General features: G+C 61.3%; 2 protein-coding genes across 2 annotated transcripts; one reads left to right on the forward strand and one right to left on the reverse strand.

Moving 5' to 3' along the window:
• The first annotated feature begins 450 nt into the window (after positions 1–450).
• Positions 451–17,893, forward strand: SMARCD2 (SWI/SNF related, matrix associated, actin dependent regulator of chromatin, subfamily d, member 2). Its single transcript, XM_058820746.1, has 13 exons — positions 451–568; positions 7,490–7,677; positions 10,598–10,640; positions 11,072–11,194; positions 11,509–11,628; positions 12,462–12,557; positions 13,482–13,583; positions 14,254–14,415; positions 14,561–14,658; positions 15,527–15,662; positions 15,741–15,863; positions 16,777–16,878; positions 16,979–17,893. The coding sequence occupies exons 1-13, from the start codon at positions 542–544 to the stop codon at positions 17,030–17,032; spliced, it is 1,374 nt and encodes a 457-aa protein (XP_058676729.1). The 5' UTR covers positions 451–541; the 3' UTR covers positions 17,033–17,893.
• On the reverse strand, positions 17,401–23,557 carry PSMC5 (proteasome 26S subunit, ATPase 5). The gene is made up of 12 exons (XM_058820748.1): positions 23,468–23,557; positions 22,868–22,939; positions 22,349–22,418; positions 21,305–21,402; positions 21,016–21,072; positions 20,463–20,693; positions 20,257–20,383; positions 18,795–18,985; positions 18,615–18,713; positions 18,413–18,523; positions 18,253–18,339; positions 17,401–18,076 (listed from the first exon to the last, which is right to left on the reverse strand). The coding sequence occupies exons 1-12, from the start codon at positions 23,504–23,506 to the stop codon at positions 18,023–18,025; spliced, it is 1,236 nt and encodes a 411-aa protein (XP_058676731.1). The 5' UTR covers positions 23,507–23,557; the 3' UTR covers positions 17,401–18,022.
• Positions 23,558–23,877: the final 320 nt, after the last annotated feature.

Consider the following 23,877-nt stretch of genomic DNA (forward strand, 5'->3'; position numbering starts at 1 on the left):
CTCTCACAGGTGTTCTCACACACTCACGTGCACGCAGCTGCACACACGTGCACGTGAGACACGCCACACGCTGACGTCACACAGGCGGGCTGGGGGTGGAGCCTTTGCGGAGGTGGGCGGAGCTCCCGGGCGCGCGCGCGGCGCCGCGGGCGTTGCACTGCGGGGGCGGGGCCTGAGGCGGAGATGGGCGGGGCTCCCGCGGTGGGCGGGGTTATGCCGGGGCGGGACTCTGCCGGGGCGGGGCTATGTAGGGGCGGGACGCTGCCGGGGGCGGGGCTATGCCGAGGGGCGGGGCCTGAGGCGGCGGGCGCGGAGCTGTTCCCGTTCCCGTTCCGGCGCCGCCGCCGCTCGGAGCCGCCACCGCCGCCGGGGCCTCTCCGCCCCGCCCCGTCCCGTCCGCTGCGGCCCCGCCATGGCCGGGCGCGGCGCCTTCCCGCTGAGCCCCCTGCCCCCCTCGGCCGCCCCGCCGGCCCCGGGGCCCGGCACCGCCCTCCTGCGCGGCCCCAGCCCCGCGCCCGCCGCCGCCCCGGGCTACCGCGCCATGGGCCCGGCCGCCGCGCAGTACCAGGTGAGAGCCCCGGGCTGCCGGGAGGGCTGCGGGGGGCACCGGGACAGCGCTGGGGTGGCCGGGCGGGCCGGCGGGGCCTTCCGGGGGCAGCGCGGCCGGGCCTGGCCGGCATCGCCCGGAGCGGGCCCGGCACCCCCGGTGCGGCCGTTCTGCTGCCCCCGTTAGCCGGGACAGCTCCCTGTTAGCCAGGACACCTTTCTGCTCCCTGCTCTCACTTTGCATCCTCAGAGCCCGCTCAAAGTTGGGCCGGGCCCGTCCCGTCCCGCAGCGGGTGAGCCGGGCCCGGCCGGGGTCGCTGCCGTGGGCCCCGGGCCCGATCCGGCTCCGCAGCCTCCTCGGCCCTGCCCGGCCCTTCCCATCCCCCGGCACCGAGCCGGGGGCGCGTTCGTGTCCTTGCCAAAGGCGGAGGGAACGCGTGGTGTGCAGATGTAACTCGGTGTAACCTCGGAGTATCCTCGGTGTGCGCTCCGGAAGAGCGGGCTGGGTTGGCGGTGGGAGAGGGGAGCGGGCGCTCGGTGATGTTGGGGAAAGTAAATCAAATAATGTTGGGGAAAGTAAATCAAAACAACGAGCAGCCCTCCGAGAGCATGTGAAATCACTCAGTTTTGAGCCTGGCATCTTTTACAAGTAAATTCAGGAAGTAAGAACTGTGTTTACAAGCGCCTGCAGGGACAGGGCACAGGGAATGGCTCGCAGTGCCAGAGGGCAGGGATGGATGGAAGATTGGGAATTGGGAACTGGGAATTGTTCCCTGTGAGGGTGGGCAGGCCCTGGCACAGGGTGCCCAGAGCAGCTGGGGCTGCCCCTGGATCCCTGGCAGTGCCCAAGGCCAGGCTGGATGGGGTTGGAGCAGCCTGGCATAGTGGAAAGGTGTCCCTGCCATGGCAGGGGTGTCACTGAGTGGGTTTAAGGTCCCTTCCCACACAATTCCGTGTTTCTATGCTATTCCAGCAGTAAGAAGTGTATCCTGACACACATTCCTACTCCCCCTCGCCCACCCGGCTTCCCAGTTCACTCCCAAGCTTGTGCTGAGTACTTTGGGCTGAGTTTTCAGATGTGCAGCTCAGTTTTCCAGGCAGGCTGGAAATGGAGGAGCCCCGTTGTGCAACACGTTCTCCTGGGCCACCCCTGCCTCCTCCAGAGCCGTGCCTGATTTACATGATTTAAAACTCAGGAAATAAACCGAGCTCAGGGAAATTCCGGCTCCTTAACACAGGAGAAGGAAACAACTTCCTCCTGCAGCCTTCAGAAATGCTGTTGGAAGCTGAGCTGGCCGAGCATGAGCCGCTGGTAACTCGAGGCGGGGGCACCGCCTGACCTTCCATGTGCAGGGTGCAAAATCCAGCTGGGAGTAAACAGGGCTGGCAGATGCTGCTGGGCTGGCAGCAGGTGTCGGGGGCAGGGGGCGATGTCCCCTCGGTGATGTGATGTGCTGTCCCCATGTTGATGTCCCCGCGGTGTCCGGCACCGCTGGCGCAGCAGGATCAGCCCCCGTGGCCTCTGGCTGAGCCTGGGAAAGGAGAGGATCCCGAGGGTCTCTGCCTTTTGTTTTGCAATTCCCAGGCTGAGCAAAACAGCCCCTCCCTTCCCTGCCATCCCCCCAGGGCTTGGGTCTGTCCCAGTTTTAGGAAGAGCTGCGTTGTTTGGGCTCCAGGAGACAGAAGAGGCCCTGGCCAGGGCAGTGAGGGCTTAGGAGCTCTAATCTTGGGATTATTAAACATATGCTCATCCTTGGACATCCTTGTGTGCCTGCTGGGGATTTCCTGGCTGCCCAGGCAGGGAATCCAGGGGGCAGCTTTGGTGGGAGCTGATGTTTCCAGAGCAGCCAGGGGCCCGTGCCATGCCTGGAGCAGGAACATCAGGGCTGGTGGGGCCCATCCTGATCCCTCTCCCTGCCCCTGGAGCCACGAGGCTGAGCCCCAGCAGCCAGGTTCCATGGGAGTTCAGCAGGAAGGAGCTTTCCTGGTTTTTCAGGTGCTGGTTTCAGGTTTAGAAGAGTTTTTCCCAAGTTTTGGGGTTAACACCATGGCCTGGAACAGCGTGGGATGAGACCTTGGAACTCAGCACTCTGACCTTGCAGTTACCCTCGGCTGATGCAGAATTAGGTGCCCGTTAAATGGATTTTATTGGCACATGTTGGGAGGACAGGGCCTGGATTCCCTGGCCAGGAGGCTGCAGCAGCCTGAGCATTCCCAAGGCTGGAAGCAGCTCTGTGATCCTGTCCCTGGGCAGTGGGAAGGAGATATGTGCTTCATGGAGAAATCCATGGAGGAGCTGAACAAGTGTGGGATGTTGTGCCAGGTGAAACTGGGGAGGCCTGGACATGCTGGAGAGGGTGCAGTGTGGGAGAAATGCCCCCTTGGGGAGCAGGGAGAGCCGTGTTCCTGCTCATGGCGGGGACCAGGGGCCAGCAGGCAGGGCTGGAGCTGTTCCAGAAGGCTGCTGGGGCTGGAGAACCCCACCCTTCCCCAGGGACAGGCTTTCCAAGGCAGGTTTCATCAGAGCCCCAGCCCGGAGCTGCTTCCAGCCTGATCCAAAGCAGATGGACAGTGTCCTCTGGAGCAGGGGGAGGAGGGCAGGGCAGAGCCCAGGCACGCTCTGCTGCTCTGGGAAACGTGACAGGGCAGGGGGAGCAGCAGCTCCTCCAGCCCTGCTGCTCCCTCTGCTTCCACAGGAGCCCCCCAGGAGGTTTGGCCCTGCAGGAGCACCACGGGCAGGGTTTGTGCCAGGCCATGGCTGCTCCTCCCCAGCACCTTTGTTCCTTGTTCCTGCTGCTGTTCCTGAATCCCTGTGCCCTCTCCTTCCCCTGCCCTGGGACATTCAGGGCTCCAGCTGCAGGGCTGTGGACAGGCAGGTTTGGCCAGCCCAGCTCTGCTGCTGCTGGAGACATTCCAGGATGTGTCCTGGCTCTGCTGGGGGCTGTGTCTGTGCTGTGCCCTTCTCCTTTTGATTTACCACTTCCTCATGTCAGCTTTACAGCTCAGATCTGGCTCCTGGAGCTCCTCCTGTGTCCAGCACGGAGCTTTTCCAAGTGTGAGGGGTTTGGGGTTTGCAGGGAGCCGCAGCAGGGTTTGCAGCATCTCCATCCCAGCAGCACCTCCCAGCTCAAGGTCTGTGCCAGCACCAGCCCGGGCTCTCCCTGGCACTTTCCCATGATGGATTTGCTCACAGATAAGGAGGAACAAAGGGGAAAACCACTCTTTTGGGGTGTGCAGGGGGCTCATGATCCCAATCCACGCCAAGCCCTGGGCAGCAGAGCTCTCCTGGAGCCCAGCCCAGCGTGGAGCTGGAGCCCTGTTGAAGCAGGGATTGTTTTTGTGTCCCTGTGGGAAGTGCTGCTGCCTGGGCACGAGGGGAGGAACTTGCAGCAGAGCTGTTGGTGCTGGGCCAGGCTGTGCTCCAGAGCCCAGGGTGAGGATGGATGTGAGCTCTGGTTCCTGTCCCTGTGCAGAGCTGGATCCTTGAGCAGCACAGGAGGGGCTGGGGAGGTGCAGGAAAGAGCCAGGGTGCTGGAAGGGCCATGAACAAGCTCTGGAGCTATTTGCAGAATTCCTGCTTTGCCTCAAGCTCTCTCTCTTCCTGCAGATCCATGCTGGGATTTATTGCTTCTCCTTCCTGCTGTCAGCCCCCGATTTCTGGGCTGTCCCTCCTCAATCAGAGACCTTTGGCAGGCGCAGAGGCTCCTGCCATGCCAGCAGACATCCCTCAGGGACCCTCCCAGCTACTCTGGGTTCAGCCGGGGCCGGTTCTGGGCAGAGTTGCCCCAGGCCCGTGGGCAGAGCAGTGCCATGGCATGAACCCCGGGCACAGCCCCGTCCCTGGCAGGGAGCAAACACGAGCTGCTCACTGTCCCATTTGCAGAGGCTCTGCAGGGAGCTCTGGATGGGATCCAGGCTCTTCCTCCCGCTGAGCCTGCAGGGTTTGCCCTTTGTCTGCCCCTCGGAGGGGAGGGGACAGGGCGGGCCTGGGGGTGCCACAGGCACTGGGGGTGCTGGGCAGGAATGAGCTCCTGCTCAGGGCTGGTTTAATCGAATTTCCTGAGTTTAAGCCCTCTGCATCCTGGGAATTTCCAGACAGGCTTCGCCCCCAGGCTGTGGTGCTGCTTCCTGGCTTGGCTGGAGGTTTTAGGCTGGGCTTGTGTGAGAAGGATTTGGGAACAGATCTGCCCCAGGCACTGGTGACTGAGCCAAGAGGCTTCTCTGGTGCAAATTTGAAAATCCTGAGAGTAAACTGAGAGGAAAATTCCATGTGGAGGGTTCTGCCCTCCCCTTATTGCTCTTCCAGGCAGTCCGGGGTGGGTCCCTGGTGGGCTGGAAGTCGCTCCCTGGCAGCTGAGCTGTGGCTGATGCTTCTCAGATGGTTTGGTGAAGTTAAAGTGTGACAAATCTGTGTGTCCTTGTGCTGAACCTCTCCCTGCCAATGGAATTGTCTCAGTGGAGCCCTGGAAGGAGCAGCTGGACACACAGGAGACCTTGCCCAGGATGTGGAGCTGTCAGAGACTCAAGCCTCCAAATCTCTCCCTTTAGGGGTAGATCCAAAATGTGCTCCATGGAGGGGCAGAGGGAGGGAGGAGAGACCTCAGGGCTGCTCTGACTAAAGGAGAGGAGCTGGGGCAGCTCCAGGCAAGCTCCTGACAGCATTCCCAGGACAGGGAATGTCTCTGGGGCTGTGGAGCCTCCCTGGCCCTCCAGGCGCTGATGAACACCGGGGCAGGCTTTCCCTGGGAGCCATTTCCTGCTCCTGCTGCCTCCAGACTCTGCTTCCAGCCCAGCCTCTGCACTCAGCTGCTCTGGGGCCCCAGGAGTTTCAAATTAAAACTTTCCCAGCTCCTTCTGGGGTTTCTCTGCTTTTCAGAAGTCCTGACAGGTGTCAGCACAGGTTTGGGTTTCCCGGTGCTGCTGGAGCTGAGCAGCAGAACAACATCCACTGTGGTTTGTGGTGCTGTACAGGCTGTGGGTCCACCCGGCCCTGCCACAACGGATTTCTTGATAAACCCCGAGAAACTGGGCCTGGCCTCGTGGTTTTGGCACAGAGAGGTGCCAGAGTCACGAGAAGCTGCACAAATGGGGCTGAGCAGGAACATCTGGGAGCAGGAACAAGGAGCCTCCTGCCCTGGGGAAGGGAGGGTCAGAGCCCTGGCTGTTCAAAGGCTGTGCAGCCTGTGTGCTGCTGCTTGTGCTGTTTGTTGTGTAACAGGCTCAGCCTGGCCTGGAGGGTTTGAGCTTCCACGTGCAGCCCTAATCCTGGGGCCCTGCTGCTGCCCTGATCCTGCCTGGAACATTTCTCCTCTCGGCATCTGCCACAGGCTCCAGGGGCAGCTCAGACTCTTGGCTTTGTGTCCCTCTGCTTTTCACAGAGCTGGGGGTGATTTTTGGGGTTTTTTAGGCTGCAGCTCCATCAAACCAACCCTCTGAGCAGTGTAGGGCAGGCTGGCTGCATCCCACACTCCCAGCCCTGCATCCAGGCATTGCTCCCACATGTATCCCTGTGTGCAGGGAGTAGTGAGGTTGTTCCTTGGCTCCCTGCCCTGCTGGGCTGTGGGGATGTCCTGGCACGTCGGGAGCCTGGGGCAGGGCAGAAATGTTGCTCTGCTGGCTCGGTGGCTCTCGCAGCCTCCCCCCTTGGCAGGGGGAGCTGAGGATCAGAGGATCCCCGGGTGGAGCAGGAGGGGTGCCTGGTGTGTCCTGGTGGCACGACCTGGTGGCACCTGGGGCACCAATCATTGCTCTGAGGGTGCAGAGTGGCTGCCAGGGCTGGGACCCCTTTTGTGGCTCCCAAATTCCCTCTGTGTGTCCCTGGAAGGGGCAGGAGGGGGCTGGTGCTGCCAGGGGGGAGCTGCTGCCTCCTCCATCCCTGTGGGAGGAGCTGGGATTGGGATTGCCCTGCTCCCCCTGCTCTGCTGCTGCCCAGAGAGGAACCCACGGGGTCCCCAGGGTGGGGACACTGCTGGCAGTGCCCTGGTGCTGCTCTGGGGCTGGCACAGGGCCTGAGTTTAGCACCAGTGCTGCCAGGCCAGGCTCCCCAGCTCTCCTTGGCCTCTCCTGGTCCTGCTTTCCCAGAGCCTCCTGCAGCTCCTGCTGGCATTGCCTGCCCTGGGCCAGGAGGCGCCGGGGGGAAGGGGTGGCACCAAGGGGGTGGCACTGAGGGTGGATGGCACCAAGGGGGTAGTACGAAGGTGGATGGCATCGAGGGTGGATGGCACAGACCTGGGGTGGGTGGCACCAAGGGGATGGCACCCAGGGTGGGTGGCACCAAGAATGGGTGGCACAGAGGTGGATGGCACTAAGGGGATGGCACCTAGGGTGGGTGGCACAGAGATGGGTGGCACCCAGGGTGGATGGCACCCAGGGTGGGTGGCACAGAGATGGATGGCACCCAGGGTGGGTGGCACAGAGATGGGTGGCACCCAGGGTAGATGTCACCAAGGGTGGATGGCAAAGAGGTGGATGGCACCAAGGGTGGGTGGCACCGAGGGTGGGTAATAACACCCAGGGTTTGTGGCACAGAGGTGGATGGCAGCCAGGGAGGGTGGCACTGAGGGTGGGTGGCACCCAGGGTGAGTGGCACTAAGGGGATGGCACCTAGGGTGGGTGGTACCGAGGGTGGGTAACACCCAGGGTTTGTGGCACGGAGGTGGGTGGCACAGAAGTGGATGGCAGGATGGCATAGAGGGGGTGGCACCAAGCTGGATGGCACCCAGGGTGGGTGGCACAGAGGTGGGTAGCACTGAGGGTGGATGGCACCCAGGGTGGGTGGCGTCAAGGGTGGATGGAACCCAGGGTGGGTGGCACCCAGGGTGGGTGACACAGAGGTGGGTGACACAGAGGTGGGTGACACAGAGTTGGATGGCACAGAGGTGGGTGGCACAGAGGTGGGTGCCACCACAGCCAGGATCCCGTTTGACCCCGTCCCCATTTGCAGCAGCGCCCTGGGATGCCCCCCGGGGGCAGGATGCCCATGGCAGGGCTGCAGGTGGGACCCCCGGGGGCACCCCCGTACGGAGCAGGGACCCCGCTGCGGCCCGGCCTGCCCCAGGCCATGATGGATCCCTTCAGGAAGCGCCTGCTGACCCCCCAGGCACAGCCCCCCATGGCCACTCCCCGGAGAGGGTAAGGCTGGAGTGTCCCACCCCGGGGGGGTCACGGGGGGGGGGGGAACTGCTGGGTCCTGCTGGGTCCTGCTGCACTTTGGGAAATCAGGGGTGGGGGGTGGAGGGACCTCAGAGCCCATCCCGGCCCACCCCAGGGCTCCTTCCACTGCCAGGGTGCTCCAAGCTCCGGAACATTCCCAGTCCCACACCAGGGCCCATCCATTCCCATTCCAGGGCCCATCCATTCCCACCCCAGAGCCCATCCATTCCCACCCCAGAGCCCATCCATTCCCACCCCAGAGCCCATCCATTCCCACCCCAGAGCCCATCCATTCCCACCCCAGAGCCCATCCAATCCCATCCCAGAGCCCATCCATTCCCACCCCAGAGCCCATCCATTCCCACCCCAGAGCCCATCCAATCCCATCCCAGAGCCCATCCATTCCCATCCCAGAGCCCATCCATTCCCATCCCAGAGCCCATCCATTCCCACCCCAGAGCCCATCCATTCCCACCCCAGAGCCCATCCATTCCCACCCCAGGGCTCCTTCCACTCCCAGGGTGCTCCAAGCTCCTGAACATTCCCAGACTACCACACTAATCCATGGGAGCTGCATCCCTGCTGCTCAGTGCAGCCAGGTTCCATTCCATGCATTGTGTTTCACCTCCTGTTTTCCATCTGAACTGAGCCTGGAGCTGCTAATAATTAATATAATTAAATAAAAAATAATAATTATCATCTATGCCAGGAGCATGTACAGCTCACACTACCACAGTAATCCATGGGAGCTGCATCCCTGCTTCTCAATGCAGCCAGGCTGTTTCAGCTCCTGTTTTCCACCTGAACTGAGCCAGGAGCAGCTAATAATATATACTATATAATATATCATATATCATATATACTATATAATATATCATATATCATTATCATATATCATATATCATAATCATATATATTATATATATATTATATATTATATATTATATATTATATATTATATATTATATATTATATATTATATATTATATATAGTATAGGATATAGTATATAGTATAATATAATAATAATAAGCTGTGCCAGGAGCAGGTACAGCTCACACTACCACACTAATCCGTGGGAGCTGCATCCCTGCTTCTCAGTGCAGCCAGGTTGTGTTTCACCTCCTATTTTCCTCCTGAACTGCTAATAATTAATAAAAAAATATAATTATATTATCCATATTATAATATTAATTATCAATAATAATATAATAACATGTTAATATAATAATAATAATCATCATCATCATCTGTGCCAGGAGCAGGTACAATAATTCATTCCCAACAGGATCTTCTGCTGGGAAACTTCCCCAGAGCACAGGAGAGCCCTGTTCAGGAAATACCTGTATAAATATAAATATTATTTAATATCAATGTAGATATCAATGAGATGTCACTGCAGACACAGAGCTGTATAAATGGATGTAATTCCATTCAGGACAGGGATCCCAGGGCTGGGTGCAGTCAGAGTTTGACTCTCTTTGAGACCCCAAAGCCTCTCCAGGTCCCCACTCAAGTGTCACATCATGCAGAGTGCCACAGCTCCTGTCCTGCTGCAGAGGGGGGCACCAGCAGGGTTTTCCTCCAGCCTGGCACCTGCCAGAGCTTGGGAACGGGATGTTCTGGGTTGGAGGCAGAGATTCTTCACTTTGCAGCTTCCTCTCACTCTGATCTCCACACCAGGAACCAAAGAACCTCGTGGGGTCTCCAGCAGCAGCTCCTGGGGGTCTTCTTCATCCTCCCAGGGCTGCCTGGTGGCTCTGGCAGGCGCAGATGTGGCTGCAAGTGTGGGGTGGGACTGGCAGATTTTAGGAAGTGTGGGATGAGGCTGAAAGATTTTGGGAAGTGTGGGATGAGGCTGAAAGATTTTGGGAAGTGTGGGATGGGGCTGGCAGATTTTGGGGATGCTCCCTGGAGCTGCATTCAGGGCAAGACTGTTTGGGCTCTGCCAGCAGCTCCTCGCTGGTTCCCAGCCCTGCTGATCCCTCTCTGGTTCCTGGAATCTCCAGGCAGGATCCCTTGGTGCTCAGCTCCCATTCCTTTCCCTGGCAGCTCCTTTGGCTTTCTGATCCCTCCTGGGCCATCCCAGCACTGCAGAGCTGGAGTGAGCTGGGGCTGGGGACAGGAGCAGCCTGGCACCCTCAGGGACATCATGGCTGGGATCAGGGATCAGCCAGGCTCACATCTGGGCTGGATCAAGGGATTAGGAGCTTCCAGCTGCCCTGGGTGTTCAGACCCTGCAGGAGGAGGGGTTGGATGGGTCAGGAACTGCTCCAGAGCAGGGCTCTGACCTCTCCTGGAGAGTTCTCCTGGACTGCTCCTATGTGATCCTGCTGCTCCAGGTGCAGCTGGAGGAATGGGAATTCCCTGCTGTGCCCAGGCTAAGCAGGAGCTGCCTGGGCACTGGGGTGGGCTCAGGGTGATGGGAGTCTGCAGAGGGCAGGGTTGGATCCAGCCACGCTGGATTTCCCCAGGATTTCAGCCCCACCACAGCAGGGCTTGGTTTGAGCTGGGTTTAAGGGATTTCCTGGTTTAAGGGTAGTTCCTTAGGTTGGAGCACTGGGAGAATGGGATGGCTGCTTTGAGAGGGGAGATTTGGGAATTCTGTCCTGCAGCCCTGCCTTTGCCTTGGTATCACCTGGATTTCCTTCCCTGGTGTCAGGCTGCAACATCCAGGAATATCCTGAGTGAGAATGGACCCCCAAGGCTCATCCAGTCCCACCCCTGACCCTGCCCAGACCCCCCAACACTCCCACCCTGGGCACCCCTGCCTGCCCCAAACCCTCCTGGAGCTCTGGGACCATTCCTGGGGAGCCTGGGCAGTGCCAGCACCTCTGGGGTGGTGAAGAACCTTTCCCAGTGTCCATCCTGTGGGAGCTCTCATTTCTCCTGTTTGCCAGGGTGAAGAGGAGGAAGATGGCTGACAAGGTGCTGCCACAGAGGGTGAGTGTCACCTCAGCCTGGGGCACAGAGCTGAGCTGCTGCAGGGTTGGGGGGGTCCCCAAAAAGGGAGGATCTCCGTGAGTTCCCTCCTGCCCCCTGGGAGTTTCTGTGCAATCCCAAACCACCCTGGAGTGTTTCTGTCTGTGGGGTTGGACTCTGAGCAAGCAAGGAGCAGGAATGGGGTGGGATGGAGATCTCAGGAGGTCCCCAAGAGTCCCTCTCAAGATTCCAGACTTCCATTCCATGCAGGAACGCTGCTGGGAGCAGCAACAGGCTCCAGACTGGTTTGGGCAGAGCTTTGCAGGGCTCCAGGCTGGGTTTAAAATAAAAACTGGATGCTGGACTCATCACCTGGTGTCTCCCTGGCTGCTGGGGCTGTGGGGGGGTCCAGCCCATGCCAGCAGGCTGGGATTGAGCATTCCCATGTCCAGATCAGGGAGCTGGTCCCAGAGTCCCAGGCCTACATGGACCTGCTGGCCTTCGAGCGCAAGCTGGACCAAACCATTGCCCGCAAGAGGATGGAGATCCAGGAGGCCATCAAGAAACCCCTGACGGTGAGCTGGGCCTGGCAGGGGCTGGAAATCATGGAATGTGGGAAAATTAGGGTTGGAAAAATCCCTTGAGGTCATCCAGTCCAACCATCACCCTAAGCTGTGTTCCTAGGTGGAATACCCATGGGTTTCTGGGATGGGGGATTCCACCTCTGGCCAGGGCAGCCCATTCCAGTATTTTCCAACCCTTTCCATGGATAAATGTTCCCTGATATCCAGCCTAAACCACCCCTGAGGCCTTTCCTGTGATGCTGAGCTGGAGGTGGTGCTGCAACCCCTCTCACTCCATCCTGCCTCTCTCTGTTCCCATTCCACAGCAAAAGAGGAAGCTCAGGATTTACATCTCCAACACCTTCACCCCGGCCAAGGAGGAGGGAGAGGGGGGAGAACGTGTGGCCTCCTGGGAGCTCCGTGTGGAGGGGAAGCTGCTGGAGGATGTGAGGAGCCACAGGGATGGAGGGAGGAGCTCTGGTGCATCGGGAGCATCCAGGGGGAGGGAGGAGCTGGTCAGGATCCAGGAGGGATGAAGTGAGGGTAGGAGGAGCTGGGATTGGGAGAAGGTGATGGTAGGAGGAGCTCTGGTCCATTGGGAGCATCCAAGGGGAGGGAGGAGCTGGTCACGATCCAGGAGGGATGGACTCATGGTGGTGGGAGGAGCTCTGGTCCATAGGGATCATCCAGAGGGAGGAAGGAGCTGGTCTGTCAGGATCCAGGAGGGATGGAGTGATAGTGGGAGGAGCTGTGATAGATAGGGATATGGTGATGTTGGGAAGAACTGTGGTCCATAGGGATCATCCAGGAGGGATCAGGTGCTTGTGGGAGGAGCTCTGGTCCATCAGGAGCATCCAGGGGGAGGGACGGGGGGAGGGAGGAGCTGGTCAGGATCCAGGAGGGATGGACTGGTGGTAGGAGGAGCTGAGATAGGGATGAGGTGCTGGTGGGAGGAGCTCTGGTGCATTGGGATCATCCAGGAGGGATCAGGTGGTGGGAGGAGCACTGGTCCATTGGGAGCATCCAGGAGGAGGGAGGGAGGGAGGAGCTGGTCAGGATCCAGGAGGGATGGAGTGGTGGTGGTGGGAAGAACTCTGGTCCATGGGGATCATCCAGGAGGGATGAGGTGGGAGGAGGAGCTCTGGTCCATCAGGAACATCCAGGAAGGATGAGAAGGTGCTGGGAGCACTAGTGCTGTGCTGAGAGCTCAGCTGGGGCAGCACCTGCCCCACTTTGGAGCTGGATTTGAGATCAGGAATCTCTGCTGCCCTGTCTGCAGCCCAGCAAGCAGAAGAGGAAGTTCTCCTCCTTCTTCAAGAGCCTCGTGATCGAGCTGGATAAGGAGCTCTACGGGCCGGACAATCACCTGGTGGAGGTGAGCTGGGAGTGGGAAATGGGGCCCTGTGCTGCCCCTCTGAGTGCCCAGCTCTCAGCCCAGGGCCTGTCCTGCTGGGAGAGGGGCCTGAGGAGGTTTTTGGGGCTGGGGCAGTGCCAGGCTTTCCATGGGGACCACACTGCTGCATTCCCAGCTCAGCTTTAGGGATGCCTTTTGTCCCTCGCAAAACTCAGCTGTGCCCTCTCCCAGCCCAGGTCTGAGCTAGAGCTGGGGCTGTGTGGGGACAGGGATGTGACCCTAGGGGCAGCTGTCCCCCAGGCTGGCACAGCTGGGTCCCCACAGGGTGCTGATCCCGCAGAACCTCACCCCAGGGCCCTGTGGGAAGGAGGGTTTGCCCTCCTGCCTGTCCCTGAGCTGGGGAGAGGGATCAGAGCTTCTTTGGGTGCTCCTGCCTGGAGCTCTCCTTGCACCCAGCTTCTGCTTTTGCCCTGGGAGATGCTGTGGAGAGGCTGAATCCCCTTCCAGAATTGATCCAGAAGCTGTGGGAGTCGAGCACTCAGGGCTGGAGCTGCCCCAGCCCATCCCAGTGCTGGAACTGCCCCAGTGCTGGAACTGCCCCGGCCCATCCCAGTGCTGGAACTGCCCCAGTGCTGGAACTGCCCCAGCCCATCCCAGTGCTGGAACTGCCCCAGTGCTGGAACTGCCCTGGCCCATCCCAGTGCTGGAACTGCCCCGGCCCATCCCAGTGCTGGAACTGCCCCAGTGCTGGAACTGCCCCAGTTCCATCCCAGTGCTGGGGCACAGCCTGGCTGAGAGGGACTGGGAGAGCTGTGAGCTGCCAGCACTGGGACCAGGAGCTGCCAGGGGTGCCCCAGGCTGTGCCAGCCCTGCCCAGAGCCCCAGCCCAGCTGGCAGGGTTATTCCATGGCCCTGCCTGAGCTGTGTCCCCGTTGTCCTCGGCAGTGGCACCGGATGCCCACGACCCAGGAGACCGACGGCTTCCAGGTGAAGCGCCCCGGGGATGTCAATGTGAAGTGCACCCTGCTGCTCATGTTGGACCACCAGGTATGGCCTGGGGGGCACCCAGGGGTGGGGATGGGCTGGGACAGGGCCTTGGGTGAGGGTTTGGGGTGCAGGGATTGAAAGGAGCTCAGGGAGCTCCAGGAATGGAGCCACAGTGACACAGGGGCTGTGGGGGACTCCTGAAGGCCCCCCCTTCTTCTTTGGGCAGCAGGAGGAATTTCTTAATAGAAAGGGAGTTAAAAACTGGGACAGGGCCTTGGATGAGGCTTTGGGGTGCAGGGATTGAAAGGAGCACAGGGAGCTCAGGCATGAACCCACAGTGACGCAGGGGCTGTGGGGGACTCCCAAGTGCCTTTTCTTTGGGCAGCAAGAGGAATTTCTCCATGGAAAAGGAGTTAAAAACTGGGACACAGCTTTGGGTGAGGGTTGGGGGATGCAGGGATTGAAAGGAGCACAGGGAGCTCCCAGCATGGAGCCACAGGGGCTGTGGGGGACTCCTAAGTGCCTTTTCTTTGGGCAGCAGCAGAAATTTCTCCATGGAAAGGGAGTTAAAAAGTGGGACAAGGTGCCCAGAGAGTGACCATCCCTTGAGCTGTCCCAGGACACTCAGTGCTCTGGGCTGGTGACAGGATGGGGTGGGTCAGGCTGGGCTCTGCTCTGGGGGTTTTTCCATCCTGCCTGCTCCCATGGCTGACCCCTGCTGTCCCCACAGCCCCCCCAGTACAAGCTGGACCCACGGCTGGCCCGGCTGCTGGGGGTGCACACCCAGACCAGGGCCAGCATCATGCAGGCCCTGTGGCTCTACATCAAACACAACAAACTGCAGGACAGCCACGAGAAGGAGTTCATCAACTGCAACCGCTACTTCCGCCAGGTACCTGCACATTCCCCCCTCATCCAGCTGGGAAAGGCCCCTCACAGCTCCCACAGCCCCTCCAGGCTCTGGCTGTGCCCGTGCCCTGGGCACAGGTGAGGGGAGCCCCTGCCATGGGTGCCCAAGGCTCTGCTTTGCCCCCCAGATCTTCAACTGCGTCCGCATGCGCTTCTCCGAGATCCCCATGAAGCTGGCAGGGCTCCTGCAGCACCCAGACCCCATCATCATCAACCACACCATCAGGTGAGGGCACAGCCCTGGGCTGGGCACTGGGTGGGCAATGGAGGGGGCTGAAGGGGCTCCATGGGATGGGGAGTGTCTGCAGGACTGGGGGTGCCCCGTGGGATGGAGAGTGGGCAGTGTCCCCAGGACTGGGGGGCTCCACAGACCAGGAGGTGTCCCCAGGGCTGGGTGAGTCTGTGAGACCAGCACTGTCCCCAGGGCTGGGGGCTCTCTGTGGGCCAGGAGGTGTCCCCAGGGCTGGGGGTGCTCAGGAGGGTGGGGAGTGAGCCCAGAACTGTCCCCAGGGCTGGGGGTCCATGAGCCAGGTTGTGTACCCAGTGCTACGGGTGCTCACTATGGTGGGGAGTGAGCCCAGAACTGTCCCCAGGGCTGGAGGGCTCTGTAAGCCAAGCAGTGTCCCCAGGGCTGGGTGACCCCATGGGCCAGGTTGTGTCCCCAGAGCTGTGGGGCTCCATGGGCCAGGTTGTGTCCCCAGGGCTGTGGGGCTCCATGGGCCAGGTTGTGTCCCCAGAGCTGTGGCCTCCATGGACCAAGCAGTGTCCCCAGGGCTGTGGGGCTCCATGGGCCAGGTTGTGTCCCCAGGGCTGTGGCCTCCATGGACCAGGTTGTGTCCCCAGGGCTGTGGGGCTCCATGGGCCAGGTTGTGTCCCCAGGGCTGTGGCCTCCATGGGCCAAGCAGTGTCCCCAGGGCTGGGGGGCTCCATAAGCTGAGGGCACAGGAGGCTTTGAGGTCTCCAGCCTGAAGGACCAGCACAAGTCACCTGGGAGGGGAAGAACCCCCAAATTTGTGGCTTCCTGGGGCACTGGTGTTGCTGTTGGGGGTCCATGCACCCCCAGCTCAGCAGGACCCCCCAACCCATTCCCCCAGCGTGGACCCCAATGACCAGAAGAAGACAGCCTGCTACGACATCGATGTGGAGGTGGACGATCCCCTCAAGGCCCAGATGAGCAATTTCCTGGCCTCCACCACCAACCAGCAGGAAATCGCCTCCCTGGATGCCAAGGTGGGAGGGGACGCTGCCAGGGGACAGCTGTGTCCTGGGGGGTGGACACAGCTCCTCTGACCCCTGTCACCTGCCCAGATCCACGAGACCATCGAGTCCATCAACCAGCTGAAGACACAGAGGGATTTCATGCTGAGCTTCAGCAACAACCCCCAGGATTTCATCCAGGAGTGGATCAAATCCCAGAGGAGGGACCTCAAGGTAGAGGAGAACAATTCTGGGGGGGTTTAGGTTGGATATTGGGAGAAACGTCTTCTGGAAGAGGTTGTCCAGCCAAGGGCAGTGGTGGAGTCCCCATCCTTGGAGGGTTCAGAACCATGGATGTGGCCCTTGGGGACATGGGGCACTGGTGAACGTGGTGGTGGTGTTGGGCTAAGGGTGGAAGGTCTTTTCCAACCCTAACAATTCCGTGATTCTGAAGACCTGGGGCTGGGCAGAATGGGGGGCTGGGAGGGATCTGGGTTCCTCATGGAGCTCACAGACGGCTCTGGGTTCCTCCCTGGGAGCTCAGGGAGGGGTGTGTGTCCATCCTGGAGTTCAGGGAGGGGTCTGGGTCCCTCATGGATCTCAGAGAGGGGTCTGGGTCCATCCTGGAGCTCAGGGAGGGGTTTGTGTCCATCTTGGAGCTCAGGAAGGGCTGTGGGTCCATTTTGGGGCTCAGGGAGGGACCTGGGTCTCTCATGGATCCCTCACGGGGCTCAGAGAGGGGTCTGGCTCCATTCCGGAGCTCAGAGAGGGCTCTGGGTTCCTCATGGAGCTGGGGGAGGGGTCTGGGTTCCTCATGGAGCTCAGAGAGGGGTCTGGGTTCCTCATGGAGCTCGGGGAGGGGTTTGTGTCCATCCCAGAGCTCAGGGAGGGGTCTGGGTCTGTCCCGGAGCTCAGGGAGGGCTGTGGGTCCCTCGTAGATCCCTCATGGAGCTCAGGGAGGGGTCTGGCTCCATCCTGGAGCTCAGGGAGGGATTTGTGTCCATCCCGGAGCTCAGAGAGGGGTCTGGGTCTCTCATGGATCCCTCATGGAGCTCAGGGAGGGGTCTGGGTCCGTCCCAGAGTTCAGGGAGGGTTCTGGGTCCCCTCTGGGTCCCTCACTCCCACTGCCCTGCCCCGTTCGGGTCAGATCATCACGGATGTGATCGGGAACCCCGAGGAGGAGCGGCGGGCCGAGTTCTACCAGCAGCCGTGGGCGCAGGAGGCCGTGGGCAGACACATCTTTGCCAAGGTGAGCTCGGGGGTGGGGATGGGGTCGGGATGGCGGTGACAGCGCCCCGGGAGCCCGGGCAGTGTCCCCTGTCCCTCCCTGACCACCATGGTGTCCCCAGGTCCAGCAGCGCCGGCAGGAACTGGAACAAGTGCTCGGGATCCGCCTGACCTAGGGCTGCCCGAGCCGGACGGTACCGACTGGAAGCCACAGCACTTGCACAAAGCCCCATGTGCCTGGAGGGATGGGCGGGAACCCCCCGGGGCTGGAGCACTGCGGAGCCCCCGCTCCCCCCAGGCCCCCGCAGCGCCTCCTCCGCTTTGCATCGCGTCCCTTCCCTCCCCCAAACCCCCCGGAGCCGGGAAGCGCTGCCCGAGCCCAGGGAGGAGCTGCCAGCCCCAGCCGAGCCCCGCAGGCCCTGCCCTGCCCCTCTTCTACCAACCAAAGTTCGTCATTCCAAACGCCAGCTCCCCTACCCCGACGTTTTGCACTATTTTTGTGAACAGGTTTTATATAAAAAGCAAAAAAAAAAACACGAAAAAGAAAAAAAAAGGCAGCATTTTGTACAGTGGGTTTGTATTTGATGAATTAATTAATATATTGATTGAGTTCCTCTCCCTGCACTGGGCTCTGCAGGGGCTCAGGGAGGCTCCCAGGGCTGCTCTGGGGATATGGAACCGAGGGCTGAGGCTCATTTTGTGACAATCAGTTTATTCCTTCCCCCCCTCCCGCTGTTCTACAGAATTCCATAATTAACCACTTGACTTGACGAGGTTTGGGGGCAGAGGGGCTGGCTCTGCCCCAGGAGCCTGTGGGGGCACAGGGGCACCAAAAACTGGAGATACTGGGTGGAGGAGGGGACCAGGGGGCAGTGCCACCACTGCCACCCCACTGAAGTGCCTTTGCCCCCCTGCAGGCTCCGGGTGGGGGAGCGTTTACAGATTCCCAGGGTTGGGCTCAGGGGTTCCTGCTCTGCCTCTTGTGTAACCAGTTTTTGTCTATTTTGGATCTTTTCTAATAAAAGCAGTTAGCAGCAGCTCTGTGGGGTGTGTGCTGTGTCCTGCAGCCCCCACCCCGTCCCCAAATCAGTCCCCAACTCAGTACCCAGGCCTGGCCACAGCAGCTCTTTATTCACAGCACAGAGGGAGCAGCTCCAGCCTCACCGTTACTTCCACAGCTTCTTGATGGACATGTTCTTCTCACTGTCCTTCTGCATCACCTGGGGGAGGGAACGGATTGGGTGTTAATTACCCCAAAAACACCCCAAGACCACAGGGAGGGCTCAGCAGCCTCTCCCATGTCACTCCTGTGGTGACAACCCCCTTGTCTGTGCTCCTGGCAAATGCCACCCAGGACACTTAGTGCCCCCAGTGCCACCTCTCCCCTGGCACCCACCTTGGCCACGGCCATCTCGAAGTCCTCCTGTGTGACGTGCACTCTCCTCTCCCTCAGTGCATACATCCCAGCCTCTGTGCACACACCCTGAGGGGACAGGAGGGGAGCATCAGCCAGTGCCCCCCACGGCAGCCCCGTGTCCCCAGAGTCCCCAGCTCACCTTCACCTCAGCCCCCGAGGCCCCCGGCATCAGCTCCGCGATTTTGCGCAGGTTGATGCCCCGGGTCAGGTTCATCTTCCGCGAGTGGATCTTGAGGATGTCCAGGCGGGCCTGGAGCAGGGCACAGGGAGGGTTGGAGCCTGGGAATGGCTCCCAGGGACAGGGTGGGGACAGCAGGGACAGCAGGGGGTGACTCTGGTACCTCCTCGTTGGGAGGGGGGAATTCGATTTTCCTGTCGATGCGGCCGGGGCGCAGCAGGGCCGAGTCCAGGATGTCGATCCTGTTGGTGGCCATGATCACCTGCACAGGGGACAGGGGACGCTGTCACCACCCCGGGCACCGCAGGGCTGGCAGGACCCCAGGCAGGGCCAGCCCCTCTACCTTGATGTTTTTGGTGGCCTCGAAGCCGTCGAGCTGGTTGAGGAGCTCGAGCATGGTGCGCTGCACCTCGCTGTCGCCGCCGGAGCCGCCCTCCAGGCGGGAGGAGCCGATGGAGTCGATCTCGTCCATGAAGATGATGGAGGGCGCGTGCTCCCGCGCCATCACGAACAGCTCCCGCACCATGCGGGCCCCTGCGGGCACGGGGTCAGCCTGGCACAGCTGGCACAGCCTGGCACCGAGCCCATGCTGCCCCAGGAGCCCCAGAGCCACCCAGGTACTGCTGTAGTGTGTTTTTATACTTTGTAATACTTCAAAGTAGTTTTGTTTTGTATCCCTGTATTTTTCCCAAATTGTTTTTCCCAATGGTTCCCCAGACTGTACCCCCCTCCCTTTACCTGTGTAATCCCTCTCCCTGGATGAGATCACCCCCAAACCCGCACCCTGGCTCTCTGTCCATCACTCAGCATCTCATCCCCTCCATCTAGAAGTTTCGGTCCAGGTCCTGGAGTGATCAGCCAGAGGCCAGGGCTCAGCCCCCCCAAGCCTTACAAAGAGTGTGTTAAAGCTCTACCCTACAAAAATATAAGAACTTTATGACTCTCTCCCCATTAACAGGCTAACCTATATTTAAATGGCAGAATTAACGCTGTCCTAAATGTCCATCCCCCAGTACCCATCCCTTAGGGTCACTCATTGGTCAGTAAATGTTCTCTGCTTTGGGTTTCCACCTCCCTTTAAATGTAACCTTGGCACATCTCCAGGGCTCTCGGCAGAACCCCCTGAGGTGTAGGGGCTCCTTTGGGACTCCTAGAATAAAACCTTGGATTGACCCCTGCTAAGAGTCATCCCTTTATCTTCTACCAATGTTCTGCTGCAAAGGTGGCCAGCCTGGCTGCCCTCAGTACCCTCAGGGCACAAGAGAGGGGAGTCAGGGTTGCCCCCTGGTGTCTGCTGAGTTGGGGCTGGTCAAGGGTCCCTGAGAGGCTCCCAGAGGGACAGGGACACGGTGCCATCCCTGAGGAGCTCCCAGAGGGACAGGGACACGGTGCCATCCCTGAAAGGCTCGCAGAAGGACACAGACATGGTACTTTCCCCTAGAGGCTCCCAGAGGGACACAGACATGGTGCCATCCCTGAGAGGCTCCCAGAGGGACAGGGACACAGTGCCATCCCTGAGGCTCCCAGAGGGACAGGGACACAGTGCCATCCCTGAGGCTCCCAGAGGGACAGGGACACAGTGCCATCCCTGAGGCTCCCAGAGGGACAGGGACACAGTACCATCCCTGAGGCTCCCAGAGGGACAGGGACACAGTGCCATCCCTGAGGCTCCCAGAGGGACAGGGACACAGTGCCATCCCTGAGGCTCCCAGAGGGACAGGGACACAGTGCCATCCCTGAGGCTCCCAGAGGGACAGGGACACAGTGCCATCCCTGAGGCTCCCAGAGGGACAGGGACACGGTACCTTCCCCGATGAACTTCTGCACGAGCTCAGAGCCGGACACACGGATGAAGGTGCAGTCGGTGTGATGGGCCACAGCCCGCGCCAGCAGCGTCTTCCCCGTGCCGGGGGGGCCGTAGAGCAGCACCCCCTGGAACGGGCACAGAGCCCCTCAGAGCCTGCCCAGGGCACAGCCCAGCCCAGCCCAGGCCCCCCAGAGCAGCACTTGCCTTGGGCTGGGCGATGCCCAGAGCCTCAAAGAGCTCCGGGTGCTTCACGGGCAGCTCGATGACCTCCTTGATCTCCTTGATCTGCTTGTCCAGGCCCCCGATCATCTCGTAGGTGGAGTCTGGGACCTTCTCCACCATCATGAGGGACACCAGCGGGTCCACCTTGTTGGGCAGGATCTTGTGCAGGGTGTAGCTGTCATTGCGCAGCGCCACGCGGCAGTTGGGGGTCACCTGTGGGGACAGCACTCAGAGGCGTGTCCCTGCCAGCCTGGGGTGTCCCTGCCCGCCCTGGGGTGTCCCTGCCCGCCCTGGGGTGTCCCTGGGGAGTCCCTGCCATCCCTGGGGTGTCCCTGCCAGCCTGGGGTGTCCCTGCCAGCCTGGGGTGTCCCTGCCAGAGCCTGGGGTGTCCCTGCCAGAGCCCGGGGTGTCCCTGCCAGAGCCCGGGGTGTCCCTGCCATCCCTGGGGTGTCCCTGCTGGCCCCAGGGTGTCCCTGCTGGCCCCAGGGTGTCCCTGCCCACTCTGGGGTGTCCCTGCTGGCCCCCCAGCACTCACATCATTGATGTCGATGTTCTTGTCCACATCCACCACGAACTTCCCCTCTGGGTGCACCTGGAAAGGAGGAAAGAGCCCTAGGATTCATTTCCCTGGGAATTCCCTGCTGAGGGACATGGGGATGCCTGGGAGGAACCAGGAGCTCCAACCCCACTGGGGCAGCCCCAGGTCCAGCAGAGCCATCCCAACAAGCTCCTCTGCACCAGGAGCTCCCACCCCATGTCCCCAAGCTGTCCCATCCCTATGGGGACACGGGGCTGTCCCCCAGCCCAGCCCTGTCACCTCGTACCTTGACCAGCACCTTCTTCTTGTCCATGGCTCTCACCACCTCTCCCACGTAGGATCCCTGCTCCTGCAGCAGCTGCAGCTCCTCCCGCAGCAGCCGCACTGCGGAGGGACAGCTCAGCTCCAGAGCCCCCAGAGCCAGCCCAGAGCCCCCAAAGCCTGGCCTAGAGGTCCCAAGGCCCAGCCCAGAGGCCCCCCAAGGCCCAGCCCAGAACCACCAGGCCCAGCCCAGAACTCCTCAGGCCAGCCCAGAGCCCCCCAAAGCCCAACCCAGAACCCCTCAGGCCCAATCCAGAGCCCCCATGCCCAGCCCAGAACACCTCAGGCCCAGCCTAGAGGTCCCCTGGCTCAGCCCAGAGCCCCAGGCCCAGCTCAGAACCCTTCAGGCCCAGCCCAGAGGCCCCAAAGCCCAACCCAGAACCCCCAAAGACCCCTAGGCCCAGTCCAAAGCCCCCAAAGTCCAGTCCAGAACGCCCAGACCCAGCCCAGAGCCCCTCAGATGCAGCCTAGAGCCCTCAAAGACCCCCAAGCCCAGCCCAGAGCCCCGAACCCAGAGCACCGAGGCCCAGCCCAGAACCCCCAGGCCCAGCCCAGAGCCCCCCAAAGCCCAGCCCAGGGGCCCCAAGGCCCAGCTCAGAACCCCTCAGGCCCAGCCCAGAGCCTCAAAGCCCAGCCCAGAACCCCCAGGCCCAGCCCAGAAGCCCCCCAAAGCCCAGCCCAGAGCCCCCCAAAGACCAACCTAGAGGCCCTCAGGCCCAATCCAGAGCTCCCAGACCCAGCCCAGAGCCCCTCAAACTAAGCCCAGAGCCCCTCAGGCCGAGCCCAGAACCCCCAAAGCCCAGCCCAGAGCCTCCCAAAGACCCTCGGCCCAGCCCAGAACTCCTCAGGCCAGCCCAGAGCCCCCAGGCCTTGCCCAGAGCCCCCAAAGCCCAGCCCTGAACCCCTCAGGCCCAGTCCAGACCACACAAAACCCAGCTCAGAGCACCCAGACCCAGCCCAGAGTCCCCAAGGCCCAGCCCAGGGCAGCAGGAGGAGCTGCAGCCCCTACCCTTGGCGTTAAGCTCGTTCCTCTGTGCCTGCAGCCGCCGCAGGTTCTGACTCTTCTCGTTCACAATGAGCTGCAGAGAAAGGCTCTGCTGAGCAACCTCGGGCTCAGGGACACCCAGCACACGGAATTGTGGAATAGTTTGGGTTGGAAAACATCTCAGAGCTCATCTCATCCCAGCCCTGCCACAGCAAGGACACCTTCCACTATCCCAGGCTGCTCCAACCCCAATGTCCAACCTGGCCTTGGGCACTGCCAGGGATCCAGGGGCAGCCACAGCTGTGCCAGGGCCTGCCCACCCTCCCAGGGAACAATTCCTAATTCCCAATATCCCATCCAGCCCTGCTCTCTGGCAGCTAGGACAGGGACAGGAGCACACCCAGCTCAGAGCACAGCCCCAGCTCGTGTCCCCAGCGCCCCCAGGGAGGATCCTGCCTGCCCACAGCCCTGAGACACGGGCAGGGACACAGGCAGGGACACGGGCACACCACCCATCCCGGTGTCCCCCGCAGCTGTGCTCACCTGCAGCTCCTCGATCTTGGACAGGTAATACTGCCGGAGTCCCGAGCCGCCCTTCCCGTCGTCCATCTCCATCTGGGACAGCAGAGCTCAGCGTCACCGACACCCCCCGGCACCCCGGTTCCCCCATCACCACCACCGGGCCGGCTCCTGGCTCCTCTTTTCCCCTCTTTCATCCCGGTCCCAGTCCGCGGTTCCCCGTCCCGAGTGTCCCTTCCCACCCCTCACCCCTGCCCGACACCCCCGAGCCGAGTCCCGCATCTCCCAGGTGCCCACAGCAGCCCCAGCTCCTGTTTCCCTGCGAGCTCCCCGCTCCTGCTCCCCGTCCCAGTCTCGATCCCGTCCCCATCCTGATTCTGATCCCGATCCCATCCCGGTTCCGGTCCCCGTCCCGATCCCGATCCCATCCCCATCCCGGTCTCAGTCCCGCTCGCGGTCCCGGTCCCGTCCCTCAGACTCCTCCGCCTTCCCCAGACCCGCCGAGTCATGCCGCTGCCAGGCCCCGAGCAGCCCCAACCGCAGCACATCCTGGGGCAGCCCGGAGCGCCCCAAGTCCCTCCCCGAGCTCCGCCGGTGCCCCCAGCCCGGCCCAGCCCGCCGCACCTGCTCGGGCCCGTCCAGCGCCATCTTCTCGGCCGGCATCAGGCCCCAACAAAGATGGCGGCCGCCGCTTTCCGCTGTGCGGCTCTGCCGCCCGCCTTGATGGCGTCACTTCTTCTTCCGGAAAAAGCACCTACGGGAGGCGCAGTGCGCATGCGCAATCACTCATGTCGTGACTGCGCTGCCATCTTGGAGCGGTCAAAGGTGACGTGACCGTGGGTGAAGCACCGAGGGGACGGACAGGGCTGTGATGGCGGCACCGAGCGGGCCCGTTATTGTTCACCGCACCTCCGAGGGACCCGTTATCCTTCACCATCTTCCGCCCACAGGCGGCGGAGGAGGGGTGCGCCACTCCTAAAATGGCGGCCAGAGCAGGAGGAAGCGGAAGCTGAGTGTGCACGCAGGGCACGCCG

The sequence above is a fragment of the Ammospiza caudacuta genome, chromosome 27 (genome assembly GCF_027887145.1).
Source record: "Ammospiza caudacuta isolate bAmmCau1 chromosome 27, bAmmCau1.pri, whole genome shotgun sequence".
In the NCBI taxonomy this organism is placed as follows: domain Eukaryota; kingdom Metazoa; phylum Chordata; class Aves; order Passeriformes; family Passerellidae; genus Ammospiza; species Ammospiza caudacuta.

Coding starts and splice junctions, on each gene's coding strand:
- SMARCD2 (XM_058820746.1), top strand. CDS start 542: ATGGGCCCGGCCGCCGCGCAGTACCAG. Junction 14,659..15,526: donor ATCATCAACCACACCATCAG/GTGAGGGCACAG, acceptor CCATTCCCCCAG/CGTGGACCCCAATGACCAGA. Junction 15,663..15,740: donor TCGCCTCCCTGGATGCCAAG/GTGGGAGGGGAC, acceptor TCACCTGCCCAG/ATCCACGAGACCATCGAGTC.
- PSMC5 (XM_058820748.1), bottom strand. CDS start 23,506: ATGCCGGCCGAGAAGATGGCGCTGGACGGGCCCGAGCAG. Junction 21,403..22,348: donor GAACGAGCTTAACGCCAAGG/GTAGGGGCTGCA, acceptor GTCCCTCCGCAG/TGCGGCTGCTGCGGGAGGAG. Junction 20,694..21,015: donor AGAACATCGACATCAATGAT/GTGAGTGCTGGG, acceptor CTGTCCCCACAG/GTGACCCCCAACTGCCGCGT.